At 40.2% G+C, this 16,618-nt stretch overlaps 1 protein-coding gene across 1 annotated transcript; it reads right to left on the bottom strand.

Moving 5' to 3' along the window:
• Nucleotides 1–24: 24 nt before the first annotated feature.
• elk3 (ETS transcription factor ELK3) lies at nucleotides 25–16,403 on the bottom strand. The gene is made up of 5 exons (XM_084407553.1): nucleotides 16,218–16,403; nucleotides 7,253–7,461; nucleotides 6,202–6,969; nucleotides 2,675–2,797; nucleotides 25–1,073 (listed from the first exon to the last, which is right to left on the bottom strand). Exons 2-5 carry the CDS (start codon nucleotides 7,457–7,459, stop codon nucleotides 981–983), a joined length of 1,191 nt encoding a protein of 396 aa, XP_084263679.1. The 5' UTR covers nucleotides 7,460–7,461; nucleotides 16,218–16,403; the 3' UTR covers nucleotides 25–980.
• Between the last annotated feature and the right edge of the window lie 215 nt (nucleotides 16,404–16,618).

The following is a 16,618-nucleotide window of genomic DNA, read 5'->3' as shown; positions in this document are numbered from 1 at the left end:
TTGATCAGACGTGAGGATGTTGAGTCGCATTCAATGCTTGATTTTATTTATAAAACACAAGGCACATTTTCTTGACTCTTAAAAAGCAAAAAAAATAATAATATATAAAATCAATACGAGAATACACTTTTTTATTTTTTATCAATTCATTAATGAAAAAAATAACCGGAAGCTATTACAAAGCTTTTCTTTCCAATATTGAAATGGAATTTCGTCTATTACAAAATGTATTTAAGCAGAAAAAATAATACAAATACACAATTCTTACACAAAAGGCACAGCCGGTAGTACATTTAAAGCACAGTGCATATAACGCAATTATACAATATCAGACAAACAGAAACCCGGTTCACAGCCTCAGAAAAAAAAAAAAGAGAGACTTAAATGCTATCGAGATTCCTTTAATATGGTTTAGATGTTTCTTTGAAGACTGGTCGACAAAACAGGGAGATCTTTCCAGTTGAAGCACCTTGGGAATGGAGAACTGTTGGAAAGCATCGTGTTTTGAGGAGGTACGGAAAGTCTACGCTGGTTTGAACGCGTTTCACGTCGTCCAGCATCGTTCGTCTCGATTTGAAACGGTCGAAGAGACTGAAAAATTACCTGTCTTCAACATGTTCTCCAATAAAATGAGACTTACAGATTTTCTCTAAGGCTCAATTTCCAATGACTCACCATCTTCTCAAAAGGACACTTCATGTTCTTTGGCATTACCTCATAATAATTCCCTATTTTAAGAGCTTGCGGAGGAATTTGGTGAGCTTTTTTGGATTGCAGCCTGAGTTGAAAAAGAAAACACAGAAGTTTGCTGGTCCAAAGCTCAACAGAACTTGAAGGGTGCTATAGGTGAAGGTGGCCACAAGAGGGTGAAGTGCAGTCTGGCTCAAAAAAAAATGACATGAAGGTCCATAATTCCTTCTTAGTGTAAGAGTAAAAGGGGGGTAACTCTGGGGTGGGTGGATATATGAACTGTCCAGAAATCAGGATTTCTGAGCGCTGGAGGACAGGAGGAGGGAGGATGAGTCCAGGTTGGGGAGGGGTACCGGGAGCGGCCCGTTCAACAGGGTGGGGAACTGTGAGAGAGTCAGAAAGCAAACAGAACATTGAGGTAATGCTACACATACTCAATCACAATGTGTTCATGTACTAGTAACTGTGAAGCAAATGCTTTTTAGTGCTTAAAAACAAAACATGCAAATTATTGTATCAGGAAGTGTCGTCTAATGGTGAATAGTAACTTGACCGGGCCAAATAATTTCACATCTTAATGGGCAAATCTTACTAAGAAATGTCCATGTAGTTTTTAATAAGCAATATATTATGATTATTATCATTATTACTAATGTTGTTGTCATTTATTTTATTTTGAGGTTAAATACAAGGTGACATTTTTATTTAGATAGTAGTGTTTGTATGTTGACATTATTAGGTTAAACTTAATAAAGAAATCCTCAGGTGTTATATATAAAGAACCAAAATTAAGCCTGTGGGACCAATTTTAGCATTGTGATGATTTAATGATTAAAATATTTACTTTATTATTATTACTACACATTGTGAAGTTACAATTGGACTTCATAAATTTACCAAAAAAGTCAAAATGCAACACAAAAAAAAGCATTTTATTTATTATTTCTTTTGATTTTTAGGTGAAATATGACCTGAGTGTTTTTATCTTAAGTTTTAAATATCTTCCCTAATACATTTTTCTCTCCACAAAAAAAAAACAAAAAAAAACCTTGTCTTTGTGGTTCACATAACAAACACGTTCATAGTCATAAGGCATCATGGTAGCGCTAGGAGAGGAACTTCCTGTTATGTGAGAGCTGACTATACACACAGACAGAGTCTTTTTCAGTTATCACCCCCTCCCTTTTTTAACAGGAAGCTGTTTTTCCCCCATATCCAATGCAGAGCGGAAACATCTGTAGCTTATTTCCAAACCCTAAGACACACACACACACACTCACACACCAGTAAATCCGTTTCCCGGAGTCTCTCGAAAACATCTTAAAAGCATCTTTTTTTTCAGTTCTTTATTTTACAGGTATAGAAAATAGTAGAAGAATGGCGTTTTAAAAGAAAAAAAAAGAAAAAACAGACGAGCAGCAAGAGTTTTCCACCGCAGCCAATAACGTCAGGAACGACAGTCATGTGACCAACCAGAAAACTCCCACTACAGCCGCCCAGGGAGGAAGTGAGAGTGGGGGAGTGAGTGTACGCGTCTGTCTGTACGTGTGTGTGTGTGTGTGTGGTAGTAAAAGTGCACATCAAGAACTGTCACTATTCCTGTAAAGGCAGGGTCAAGCAGTCGCTGTGATTACCGTAATGGTTTCCTGATGCCTAGCGATGTATACAGTAAAGACTGGAACGCTCCCCTCAAAAAGCAAGATGAGCATAAATATACAGTTTGCTTTGTCTTTTTCGCTCGCTCACACACACCTCCCTAACACACTCTCCCTCGGGTCAGAACAGGAAGTATCCACAGGATTTCCCCTCTCGCTCGCATGAAAACTGAAACACGACACCAAACACAAACGCAAAACACAAGCAAATCCCTTTCTAAAAACACGCTCGCATGTCAGTGCTAAACCAAAATAAATGAACAACCACATTCTCACATTCAGATTCCTATTTTTATAGGTGAAGGTTTTTGGGAATGTTTAGTGCGTACCTGAAAGAGTGAACTGTGGCCTTGTAGCCTGGCGGGGCTGAGAGGGGCTACGGGACTCAGGCTGCTCCAGAAATGAATGGAGGACAGGAGAGGACTGGGCGTCAACAGCAAACCAGAGGGAGTCTGAAGAAAGAAGAGTAAAGATGGTGTTGTGAAAGGGGGGAACAGGAACATGAGATGGTGTTTGTATTAGTCACTGAAGTCATGGATCATGAAATCCCGAAACTTTGGAGAGACGAATGTGAGACTCTGCATGTCCATGCAAGTCTGTGTTTCGTTTAGCAGGCAAGGCTATAGGCTAAAGCATGTGAAGCCTGTCATGCGAAGAAGTCTGAGCACCCCTTAAAAACAATTCCCAGTTTTTGTTCGTGAACAGGACAAATTTGGAGCGTTAAGGGTATGCAGCACAAATGCAGTTTCTTTAAATTCAACTGTCCTGGACATCGATGATATGTCTGAGCAGTCTTTGTGCAATCTGGGGTTATGAAATAACTGTCTGTTGTAGATGTTTCAGGATGTTTAAAGCAACAGTTCACCCCCAATTAAACTTCTGTCATGTGCTCAACCTCATCATGTCATTCAAAACCTGTTTAACTTTTGTCTTCTGTGAACGTGTGTCCCAAATGCTCTTTTCTGTACAACAAAGACGATGGCCACTAGGGCCCTGTTTACACCTGATTTTAGTCGATCGGATCACAAGTAGACGAGGGAGACACATTCCCGTTCACACCTGGTGTTTTAATCCATCTCTTTTGTCCACTTTCAACCACTTCTGTCCTGATTTCTTCAAGGGGAGGGTCTATGAATGGGCTTTCTCAGATCTAGATCTTTGATCTAATGGACGAAATAAGATTGCGCAATATGAACGAGACCGGAGATGACAGAAAAACACAGAGCAGTAGCCTTTGTTTCTGCTCTGACAGCCACAAGACCATGTGTGTTAGAAATCAGGAATGGCGAGAGAACATTGTGTTTGGTACGTTTTTCGTCTTCAAGCCAAGCTTGGGTCTTTAGCCGACAAAGTTTAAATCCCGTCTGGCTAGAGCGCTTCCCATAATGTTTACGCAATAGGTCATTAGGTCTTTTGTGGCTGTTTGAACACATTCGACCACATGAGCGTTTACACTACGAAAGCAATCCGGTCTAATGCGTTTTCGTCTACCTCTGGAAGTGGTCGAAAGTGGACAAGCTCAAAACATTTCAGACCCCGTTTACACCTGTATTTAGCGTCGTCTACTTGTGATCCGTTTGACCAAAACGCATAGTTAGACTGTTAGATAGTTGACTGAAGTCCTAGGAACAAAAGATTTAAGACCCTTGGATGAATTTTCACTTGTTGTAAGGAAAAGAGCGGCTTAACTTCTCCTTTGGTGTTCCACTGAATAAAGCCTAAAGTATACTTTTTATGCGCATGCTAGGCTATGAGTAATGCGTGTGGCGTGAATTTTATCATCAGTATAGTACGCGCCTTGTGCACAGTAAGCATTTTTCTAACTGCGCATACTCAGTTTGCACATGCGACATGATTTTTCTTGCACTTATTAGTTGGTCCACAAGGTGGCAACATTGCCCGACCTGTTCACAGTCGTAAAAAAGCGAATGCGATAGAACAACAACAAAGTACTGGAGACGGTGTGGTGAACAAATGAGTCCTATTGAAGAGATGAGTCCGAGCTTAGGACCCCATTAGTATGCCAGAGTATGCCTGATCTAAATCTGTTCTTGCGATAACTTGTAGCTAACGTGAGCTGTCTAAACTGTTAATAAGAAAAATAGTTATATACACAAATAAACATTATTTAATGGTTCTTTTAATAAAAAAAATTAATAAAAAAAGTGTACTTGTAACATATTGCGCTGATTATTACGATAAAAAAGAATGACATAATTATAATTGCATTACGAATTGCTGTGAATACGGTAAGGCAGTATAAGGACAGTAAAGCTCAGCTAGCACGATCATCGGATAACGTTAGCTGTATGCTATGCTACTATCTAAGCTAACTAAAAAACACTAGCAACGAGAAATGTTTAATTTCACAATCTATAGCTTCGGTTAAATACTAGTAAATGAAACGTATAAGTTAAAATACATTAATGACTCGTTATAACGTAGTACAAACGTCTTCTATAATAAAGTGATTTTGGATGATTTGTAACCAGACACTAAAGCGATTACCCATAAAACGTGCTTTGAACCAATCGGATTGCTTGGGTCCTAAGCTCGGACTCATCTCTTCAGTAGGACTCGTGTTCACGTCAGCATTGAAGTTGTATGGGTTTGGAAAGTCATGAGGGTGAGAATATTATGACGGAATTTTTTTTTAAGGTGAACTGTCCCTTTAAGAGAGAAAGTGAGAGAGAATTCTACATGAGTGTGTAGCGTCCCATGGGTCATGGACTTTGGATCACCAGGTTGTGGCTATAGGGCAGCATGTGAAATCAATTTCTCGTTCTCGCTCTGTTTTTCTCTGTCCTGTGTCACTATGCTGTAGTGTGCGAGATTACGGACATATGGCTTTACTTACAGGTTTCTCTTCTCTCGCTTGTGCCCTTCTGTCTGTCTTTTCCCTCGTCCTGTCTCACTCTACCTCTTTTTTTTTTTTTTTAAACGTCCACCTGCCACACAATTCTCCCTACACACCCAGTAAAGACTGTATAGCTGTATTACCAGTATAGGTGTGTGTCCTGTCTATTTGTTACCTGTTGAAGGTCTATAAAAAGTGCCGGACAGAACGTTTTTATGTTCATTTGTAGCTCTGTTCCATAACCTAAAAACCTGCCAACAACTAAATGAAACCTGATTCGAAAGCTCTACACTCTCACACAAAATAGGGCAAAATTAGCATATTGCTAAGCTAACAACATGATTTAACCAAGCATAAAAATAGCTTGCACTTATATAGTACATAGTCCATCTTTACTTAGACTAGTTTTACTAATACTTTTTGGTAAATATAAGTAAATGTCTAATGTACTAGAGGGACTAGAGGGAGTCACATTTTCATAATCAGGTTTCATAAGCAGTTGATTCCAATAGAGCTTCACATTAGCATGTTGCTAGGCTAACAACACTATATTCTCTCGAGCACAAAAATATCCACTTTTCATTTAAATTTGCACAATCTTTATCAATAATGTTTGGTATTAAATTAAATATTAGTATTTTTTTTTACATTTTATCTTTTAGTTTTAAGCAATTGTCACAATGCTTACCTTGCCTTTTAACAATTGATTCCGACAGAGCTTTACATTTGCATGTTGCTAAGCTAAATACATAATATTATAATAGTACATAGTTGTGTCAGTTTTTATGTAGCCTACATTTGTTGCAATGCATTCTGGGCTTATCAGCTATTAGCCAAAAGAAGTCACTGTGTATTCTGCCCATGTTTTGGAAACAGCTTTTGCTTTCATGCCTTAAAATGCTGTCTAGATAGGCAGCTCACGGGGTTTTGGAACAGATGTGTATGTATTATGCGTGTTAGGCTGTGTGAACATACAAATGCAAGAACATATGATGATACCTGTGCAGTGAAAAAGGCTGGCGTAAGGGACCCTGAGGGCAGTGCTGGGCTGTTGAGGGCGATGGAGCCCAAGTCACTTCCTGAAAGCAATATGGAAGGGGCGGAGATTTCCAGCCCTTTGGGTTTCCGAGCTTTGGGAGGCAGTCCGTTGCTACCGGTCCTCCTCTCGGGAGGCGTGGCCTGATTCTGGGCTCGCTCCCTGTGGCCGGATGATAAATTTAGAGGCTGAGCGATCTGCTCTGATTCGTCTATGCGAGCCTCCGGGCTCCGCCCCTGCCGCAGCATATAGACAGGGCTATGAGATGGGGAGGGGCTGCGGGACGAGCAGGGGGAGGATTTCGAAGTGAAGAAAACATCCGCGGATGCAGGTGGCGGTGAGGAAGCGAGGGGAACGACCTTCTCTGATCGATTAGTGACGAACCGAATCACTGTTTGTCCCTCCTCCTCTCGTTCGCCACCTCGCTGATTCTCGATTTTGATTGGACGCAGTAGCGGAGGCGGGCTTTGGAGGGAACTGACTGTGAAGGACGAGTACAGACCAGAGTGAAGATACTCGTTCCTACAGACGGGACTTCTCAGCGATGACAGCGACAGCTTCGGAGACTCCTCCCCCTCACCGTCAGACTCCACCTCCTGTAACATGACGCCCCCCGCGACGTGACCCCCGTCCCGACCGAGCTCCACCGCTTGGGGATCCATCTTCAGAATATCAGGGAATGAGACGAACTTGTACACAAACTTCTGACCAATCACCTTCTTTATGATATTCTGCAAGAGAAAGAGGATGATTACAACAAACTCTCATTGCAGTTTGTAACTATTTTACATTTGGTGGCCAATCCGTACGATCTCAGTCATACGTTTTAATACGATCTGCCCCACTAACTGTTAGGTTAAGGGGTGGACCTTAATGCGAATGTACGAATTACATTGTATAAATTCCACGAAATCATGTAAAATAGTTACGTTTTCTCATGAGATTGGATTGATGATTATCATTGGTCAGACGTCTGAAAGACGCTGTCAATTGTGAAATGTGAGCTTGTGCAACCTTGTCATAGTAGTAGCGTAGTGCTCGGCTAAGTTTGTCGTAGTTCATGTTGGTCTTGTTTTTGCGTAGGCCCCAAAGTTTGGCGACTTCTTCCGATTTGAGCAGCTTGAACTCGCCGTCATTGGACGTCCAGCAAATCAGGTGCTTATGGCTCTGGTCCAGCAGCAGCTGCAGCAGAAACTGCCACAGCGTGATGGCACTCTCCATATCTGTTAGACGAGAGAAGTCACATTATTAATATATCAACAATATATTTAAGCAATAAGTCCTCTACATGAAGGAACGCCCTTAGCTGATCTAAATACACTGTAAAACACGGCTTCAACGGGCTTATTGCTTTTATAAAACGGTTACTCCATAAAAAATATTTATTTATTTTATTCATAAAATAAACCCAGCAACAAAAAAATATATAACGTTATTATAACACATTTATTCCTCCGCCAAGCAATGTAGTTCCAAAGAGGTTGCTAAGCAACACATGCAGCAACAAAGAATCGCAAACGGCAGTTGTGCAGTAACACTAATGTAATGCTCAACCAATCAGAATCAAGGACTGGAACTATCCGTTTTATAATTAGGCCTACATTTTAATAATCATAATCAGGCTAATATTCTTTTACAAAACCTAGTTTTTGGTACAATGAAGTCACAATAGCAACTAAAAATGCTGCTTGCTAGATTTTGTAACAATGCTGTTTTTTTCCGGTACGGATTTAGAGTGTGGTGTAATTTCATTAAGCGTCTATCTAATTTAAATTAGCCAAGGTTACACTCTGCTTGCATTGCTTGTTTGTTGGTCAAGAAAAGGTGGCACGAGGACGTTTTTTAATGACCCTAACAAGGTTTTGAGTATCTGAAGGAAGATCTTGTGGTACCGCAAAGCCAAATTTAGTCTGTGCCTGGATGTGTACGGACCGGCGCCTTGATCTGATAATCAGACCTCCTTCCAGGAGTGATTGCGTTTGCTTAGTAAAAACTTTCCTTTAACCATCCATGCAGGTTTCTCACAGGAAGTGGTGAAATGGGAGAGGCCGGAGCATCAGTCGGATAAATACAGCCACATTAAAGAGCGCGCGTTCGTGCTCCTGAATCCATCCTCTCCCTTTAATTTCCCCTTTTCCCTCTGCACTCTTCATCTCTCGCATGAACAAAAAAAACGTCATTCCTGGGTGCCCTCCCACAAACTCAGCAAGCATTTCCTGTTCTGTTGTACATTAACGCACAGGCCCATAAACAACAAAGGGCTATCAGACAGAAAGACTTGACACAGGAACGGCTCGCAAACAAACAACGTGCTCCGGCATCGACCGTCCCTCTTTGGGATGGAGGTGTCCGTTCAAAGGCAGGCAAATACACCCACTTGTGAACAGAGATTACTAACACGGCAAACATGGAGTTTGTACACAAGACCCTGTTTATGAACATTGATTAAAGGGACCAGGTAGAGATAAGGGGGTTAAGGGGGCACAACATAGTTCAAAAACCGACAAGCTTTAAGGGAATTTTTACTCAAAAATTAAAATTCAGATCTATCATTTTCACCACCGCTTAAAAGTTTGGGTTCAGTTTTATTCAGCAAGGATCCATTAAATGATCAAAAGTAACAGTAAAGACTGAACAAATTTCAAAAGCTGCAAAATGCATCACAGTTTACACAAAAGAAATGTTTCTTGAGCAGCCAATCAGCATATTAGAATGATTCCTGAAGGATCATGTAACACTGAAGACTGGACGCTGAAAATTCAGCTTTACCATTACAGGAATAAATTACATTTTAAAATATTTTTACAATAGAAAACAGCTTAAATTGTAGTCATAACTGTATTTTTAAATGAACTAAATGCAGCCGTGGTGAGCATAAGAGACTTTTTTCAAAAACATTGTACAAACAAATGTAGTGTATAAATTCTGTTTTATCAAAATACCGTCTGATCCAGAATAACATAGGAAAAAAAACGTGAAGTTAAACACTTCCCTTTATATTATCTGCCGCTGAATCCTTGAACAATCACCCAAACCGTCATTATCAGTCCTTCATACTGACAAAAGCAGTGCAACATGCAAAGACGCACATACTCAATCTTTACACATTGGATGGCCGCCCATGGTGCAGATAAGGATGGTTAGATCATCCAGTTTTGGGGAATGGATTTCAGAGCAGAAAAATGCCTAAAAGTGCTCTTTATACTGTGGCGCTGTGGTTGGACACAGACAGGAAGCTGCGATTTCACGAAACAGGATGTGCGTAAAGATATCTACTCTTATTCCTTCATGAAACCTTAGACATATGCAGAGTTATGACACTCAACATGATCTGAGTGATGTTAAATCTTCCTCCACTACACTTCTTGGATCATTGATATTTCTAAAAGTATTTTTTTTCCAGCACACTCTGATTTAGACAAAGTTGCATTCAATATTGAAGTGGATCCATTGGGTGTAAGATAAGGATTTTCTAGTAAACAGGAGTGAGTTGCTTCATGTATGTGGTCTGGGATTGACTCCAACAGGAAGTGGTTCAATGTTAAAAGTCCAACAGTGCAGGAAGTTTAAATCTCGCTTGGGTCGCTTCCTGTGACTGCTGTCGTCATGCCCTTAAGCCACACACTTAACCTTAGCTTACTCATAACCTTTGCTCTTTGTCCATGGTTACATTTTTGGAAATATTTCCATTCCTCTATATATCGATTACGAAACCTGTACACTTTGACCATGGGTTGAAACATATTTTTTGAAAAAACAAAAACAATATATATATACACTGCCTGGCCATAAAAAGTAGTTGTTTGGATTTAAATATGCAAATGCTAAAGATTCTATGATTGGATCATTATTGCAGTGATTATGATGTTTCTATCATGTTTTATGTTTTTGGCAACGGTTCTTCGAACCCTTATTGATGCAGTTTGTAGCTTTTCGTTTCTTCAACAACCATATAGGAACTGACACATTGTGGCCATATTCCAGGATGACAACGTCAAGATTCATCAGGCTCAAATTGTGAAAGAATTGTTGGGAAATTCATTGTAAGTCTTTGGGATGTGGTGGAAGAGACTTTACTGAGTGCATTGTCAATACAAGATCTTGACCAAAAAATGTATGCACGGAAATAACATCACAGCATTTATTTCCATCAAAAGATGTATATATAACTACAATTAGAGTTCAGTAGTTTCAATAGACATAAACATTACTGTGTTAAATTATGCGTTCAATCATGTGCTTTCAAAATGTTTCCTTTTGTGTTTCATAGAGGAAAGAATGTTAACCGTCTTTATAATAACAAGAGGGTGAGTAAATGACCACAGACTTTTCATTTCTAGGTGACCTATCTATTTAAGACACCCTGCGTAAACTAGTTGTAGAGTTTCTGCCTATTTGTTCTTCTTATTTTCAGTGCAGGAAGACCTGGGTGGAGGACAGAAAGGACCTCAGGTTGAGGTCTGACAGCCGTCGGAAACCAGTTTGACTACAATTCAAAGCAGTCAAATGTGTGTGTGTGTGTGTGTGTGTGTGTGTGTGTGTGTAGGCTACACGTTTATACACACTGCTCAGTTTTAACTAGCGTTACATCATACCCTTTGGTAACTGTAAGTCAGTCAAACAGGGCGGGTTGGCGTTTACTGCGGCCCTCCTGATGTCTGAGCCAGAGCTCTCCCGAGACGGAGCGCTAGATTGAGAAATGATGCTGGCTGAATCACTAGTGTGGATAGCTCTGACACGGAGAGTGTTTTATTGGCCAAGAGGAACTCCCTGGTTGCAGACTGCCTTATTTTGGGAAAGTCTTTGTCATAATTTTGACAAAGACGAACAAGCATACACTTTCACCCTGGTTCTCGCTCATCAAACTGACGGCTCTGGAAGTCATCAGGGGATTGATCAAATAATGAGCCTTAAGGAGCAAACAGGACAGGCTTAAATCAAACCTAAACCACTTACTCTTGTGAAAAAAAAAAGAAGAAAATTATACATTTAGTCCTGGTTTGCTTAGCGTTTACACTGTCATTTTTAACACTGAACCTAAGAACCCTAGGAAGAAAATTCCATTTTGATTTCATGTTTGCTTTCATTTTAGTCTTTTCAGATGCTTTTGATTGGAATATCAGCTAGAGTGAGTGTAAACACACACAAACTGCATGATTTGGCCAAACCTGTGGTGACAAAGGAGGAAGTGCTCGAAAAACGTTGCCAATTCAGTATACAGATATTAATCAGGAAGTACTGTGTACTTGTACACACACACACACACACACACATATATACACTCATTCATTACTCCTCTACATATGTGACACAGATCTCATTATACAGGCTCATACAGCAATTTACAGTCAGATCTCGTACTCCACACTTGGGCACAACATAAAAGCCACATACTGTCGCACATTCATTTTTTTCCCAAACTCCCAAAGAAGCAAAATGAAACCATTTCCTGCTCCAGCATCCTCTGAGCGGAGCATCTGCGTTAAACGACCGTAAAACTGTCTATATCAGGACTTCCTCCAATTCTCCTTTGAAGGGCGTCTTCCTGGGAATGCCGATCCCGAGCTGAAAGGTAGGAATTCCTGCCGCGGGGAGCAAACACAGGAACGCGGGGACCACACGGACGCAAGGCACAAATGGGAGGTTTCCTCTTCTCTTTTCGTGCTGGCACAAAGCTCTCGCCCATACGGATGTCTATAGACTGACATATTGCATGCGAGACCCTGAAGAACCGAGTACTCATGGATTCCTAGATTTACTGCCCTAATCAAAGGGAATAAACACAAGAAGCTGATTTCAAAAGCTCGAAGCCATTTGGAGAAGTGCCTGCGTGGAACGTGGCTGTAAAAGTCATTGTTAGGTTATTGCAAGAGGGGAAAAAATGTCTCCCTTTTAAGCACGGTTGCTGTGTACAAATGTGATTTGCATGTGCAAATCTGGAGTTTTTGTCTCTTTATTGTCCTTCAATGTGAGCAATGGAATAAACCATGCAAGAAGCAAAGTGTGAATCCTTAGCCAGGAATTTTTTAGGCATTTAGGCATGTAGAAAGGGTGGGAGACCTCCTGACACACAAATAAACTAAACAAAAAAAACACACACACTCAAACATAGTGTGTCTGCACTGCCTTGGCTCTGTTGTTATGCCACTGTCTAATGCATCAGCTTCATGGTCATTATAGGTTTAAGGCTGTTTTTACACATTTCATCATGAAATAAATGAATCATACATATTGGGATTCTTTCACAAACTTCTACACATCCCCATGCAAATCATGTTTGTCAATGAAGCATTTTAACAATTCCGTTCATTTACACGACAGTGCCGTTTTGGGGGCCTGAAAATGCAAACTTTTGAAAACGGGTTTCAAAGTGCAAGTTTTTGAGAGCGATACTGTTATAGTCTCCATGTAAACTACAAAAACATGAATGGTGACGCCATGCACCTACGTATTAAGTGCTCAGTCTATATGAGCATAGTGTTTCTTTGCAAAGTGACACCGCCAACTGTACAGAGTTTTTAGTTGTTTGCGTGTAAATTGGCGATCGCATTGTTTTTACTTCCTTTTCGACCTAAGCCTTTCTGGGTCAGTACGCATACCTTGGGTTGTTTCCCAAGTGTAAATTGCAGATATCGCATATGGGTCACTTTTATATTGCATATAGTCAACAAATTGGAATTGGGCATCAAGACCAGCAGTGCAAATCTGGCCTTAGTTCTGTTTGAACATTTCCCCCCCGCATCAAATGGTGCAGAAAATGTGAAAAAGTCCACAGATACCATCTGGGCCTACACATCAGAAAACACACTCTTTTACTACATTAAATGCTTAGATGCCACGTACAAGCTCTCACAATTTGTCTTCATGCCGTAGGACCTCAGGAAATACACTATATTTAGATATAGAAAATATTTAGTATTATCTGCAATTAATAATCGGAACTAAAAAGATTATTCGATTCAACTCAAATATTAACTTGTTTGATTTATTTATAATCTCTCGTGTATTCATTTCAAAGTAGAACAGTTTTGCAATGAGGTATAAAAAGTAAAATCTACTTAACTTTACAATTCAGAATTCCCATAATGCACTGGGGAATTATGAATTAATATTTATTCACTTTTTGCCAGTTTTACTGTAGTAAAGTTTAGTAACTTGTTTTGCTACACCTATTTTGCATAAACTTATAAACTCTATGTTAAGACTGTCTTAAGAACTACTTTGACCAACTAGCAGTATAGAGAAGAGTTACTGTAATCTGTCTCACTTTTCCTATTCAAATTAGACCAATCTTATATAAGTGATTTAAAAAAGTTAGGATCAGCCTCAAAGAAAAAAATGAGATGACTAACTTTTAAGACTAGTCTAAGCAGTTTATGCAGCCGGCAACTGGAGTTCATTTTCTACAGCTCAAAGATGATCCATTGATTATTAGCATAATTGTGTTTTCTTCACCAAAAATTTGAGGTAGTTGTAGTTCGTTTCCGGAGCAACATTTAAATTGCTAATTTAAATGTTACTTATTTTTTTATCATTTTAAATGCAACTACATCAGAATTGCAAGTTGATTAAATATTTTAAAGTCACCATGAAATCAAAATTGACAATTGTTATTTTTTATGGAATATTGTAGTATTTATAAATGTAAAAAATTCACGTGCCCACGTAAACTTTCATTAAAATCCCTTCCCTATCTCTTCTTTTCTTTGATGACGAGGGCGGGACAACCTGTCACTCACATGAGATCGACCAATAGCAAGCCACAATCAATTCCCAATAGACAAGTCTACATTTTTTCTTGTTCGAGAAGCTGTTTCACTTGAATATACATTCTACAGGGAAGAAAAGACTATCGCAGCTCCTGCTAACTTTAGATTTACACACTCACTTTATTCAATATTATGTTGCAAAGTCATTTTTTCTAATAAATTGTGTGCAAAACAAGTCATATTTTCAGCGTAGCCAACAGCAGGATGGCTGAAAATGAGAGCTGCATCAAGCAATAGGTTTTTCTCAACACAACATATCGTTTAATTTTTACAGCACTGAAGCTCCGAGAGTAAATGGAAAACACTAAGTAAAAACACCTTTAAATCTAACCAACCCATCTAACCATACAGGAAGTAGGAGGCTATAGACATTACACACAGTGTGTACGAAGCAGAGCCTAGTCAATCAGTGGCTTATCAGGCAGCATTTACTGCTTGATAAAGCTGTTTTTTAAACTTTCACACATTTCCGGTGTGTGTGTGTGTTTGAATGGGAGGAGAAAGAGGAGGTGAGAAGACGATGAGAAGGTGGACTCTCTCCAGCACAGAGTGACACGCTCACAGCTTTCAAGACCGCTTGCAAGCGCAGTGTTTTGAATGGCCCCTAGACAGCTTTTAAACACCAAACTTGCCGTCGCACTCACAAACCCCTCCACTGTAGCGCCAGCGGAAACTCATAATGAGATTAGTTGGTGTGCGCAGACATTACTTCGCCATGACTAAATGTGCGCTCTTCCTGCGCACACAGACTGCAGTGGAAAATTCAGGGAGCTCCTGCTGAAGAGAGGGAGAAAAGAGAGCCGTGAAGGACTTCTCTCCACGACCACATTTCTCCAGAGAGAGCTGCAGCTCTTGAAATTACGCAGACAGATCTGAGAACGTCTGGCTGTGTGTGTGTGTGTGTGTGTGTGTGTGTGTGTGTCTGTGTCCAAATAGCAGCTCCAGAAAGAGTGTGGACACTTTTAAGTGTGTTTAATAGCAAAGTATCAGAAAGGGTTCGGAAAACATTCCTAAATTGTTTGCTGCGTTTTACGTCTTGCATCTAAATGGCAGTTTGATGGAAATGATGGTTCCTCTTTTAAACCATTTCAGGGAAAGTACAGAAATTGTAAGTCTATACTAAAATACTGATATAGTCCTACTAATTACCATAGATTGTTTTATCACATAACTCGTTTTTAAATGTGAGCTGGAGACACCAAAACCTGCATAACTGCAAATCTACCAATCTAACCATACAGGAAGTAGATAGGAGGAACTTTACACACAGTGCGACAGTGACCAAAAACTCCAAAACAGAAGGAAACGGCCACGAAAGTGGCATCAGTTTTAAAGAAAGATGACACAAGTACACTATAAAAGCAAAATATCTTATTTTAAATGATAAAACAAGAGTTCAAGTATCAGTATTTGGACACTTTCTGGTTGTCATAGTTGAGCATGTTCACGAGTTAATAACCTGCGGTGAACTTGAGGACACCATGGGTTAGTTCTGAGCAAAGCTCTAGCATCATCTGCCATCTAATGCAATGAAGTCTCACTCATGTACGAGTGACTTACAGTACGTGTCCAATGACATTTTGCGATCACACACATCGATCACCCTCGGCATATCCAGATGCAGGGGTAACATCAGCTCTATAGGGCTGAACTGAAGTTTCTTTGTTTGCCCCAATGACTCATTTTCAAGATGCTGTCTGCTGCCAGTTTCAATCCGGAAGCGCATGGCAATTAGTCTGCTGCTGTTTCCAGACAAACCAGAAACTCTACTAGTGCGTTTAAAGCGCCAGGAGCCAAAATCCAGCCCTTTCTAACAGCCCTGCTTTCAAACGTACAACCAACAAAAATGTTCGAAATATACATCACGAACTCGTGAGCTCAACAGGTATTCAAACCTTCATCAGCCGTGCGTAAACTGCGCGTAAGTAACGGGAACGGTGGATACTTGAAGTGTCTTGTGTGTCTATTATTGATAGAAGAGATCTGTTTGTTGTTTTTTTCACATACATTTCTTTCACTTGTACACATTTAAGTCTTAAACATCACTTCTGAACATTTCAAACAGCTCCTTCATTTGGATAGGTTCTTTCTTTTTTGAGGATATCAAGTTTCAGTCCTGTACTTTGGAAGGTTTCTTCCTTTTATTGTTATTGTGAAGTAATTATACATTTATAAAACATTCAGATAGTTTGGATGGATTATCCACATACCTGTGCGTAATGGTCGGGCTTTTTGTGGTCCTTTTTCACTTTATTAAAAAGAATTCCGTATAATGCGCTGTTTTTCCATGCTGTCGGCCGTCTCGGCAGCTCTCAGTCGGACTGTAATGGGATCCCGACTGTTTTCTCTCTCTCTCTCTCTCTCTTTCTCTCTCTCTCTCTCTCTCTGAGCAGGAAGTTGGTGCAGGCAGACAGCGAGCCGGCTCACTTCCTCTCGCCGTGCGCTATTCCCCAGGCGCTCGGCCCGTCTGTGTAAACACGCTTTTCCTCCTCCAGCCACTATCCGACATTCAAGAACACGAGCACACACGCGCGGACGCGGATGCGCGCACACGCAGAATACTGTAACCTGAATCTGCTGAGAGCTGAGCACACTGACGTCATTCTCTTCC

Source organism: Rutilus rutilus (assembly GCF_951802725.1).
Source record: "Rutilus rutilus genome assembly, chromosome: 4".
Classification (NCBI taxonomy): domain Eukaryota; kingdom Metazoa; phylum Chordata; class Actinopteri; order Cypriniformes; family Leuciscidae; genus Rutilus; species Rutilus rutilus.
Note: the sequence above shows the minus strand (reverse complement) of the source record. Positions and strands in the feature narration are given on the sequence as shown.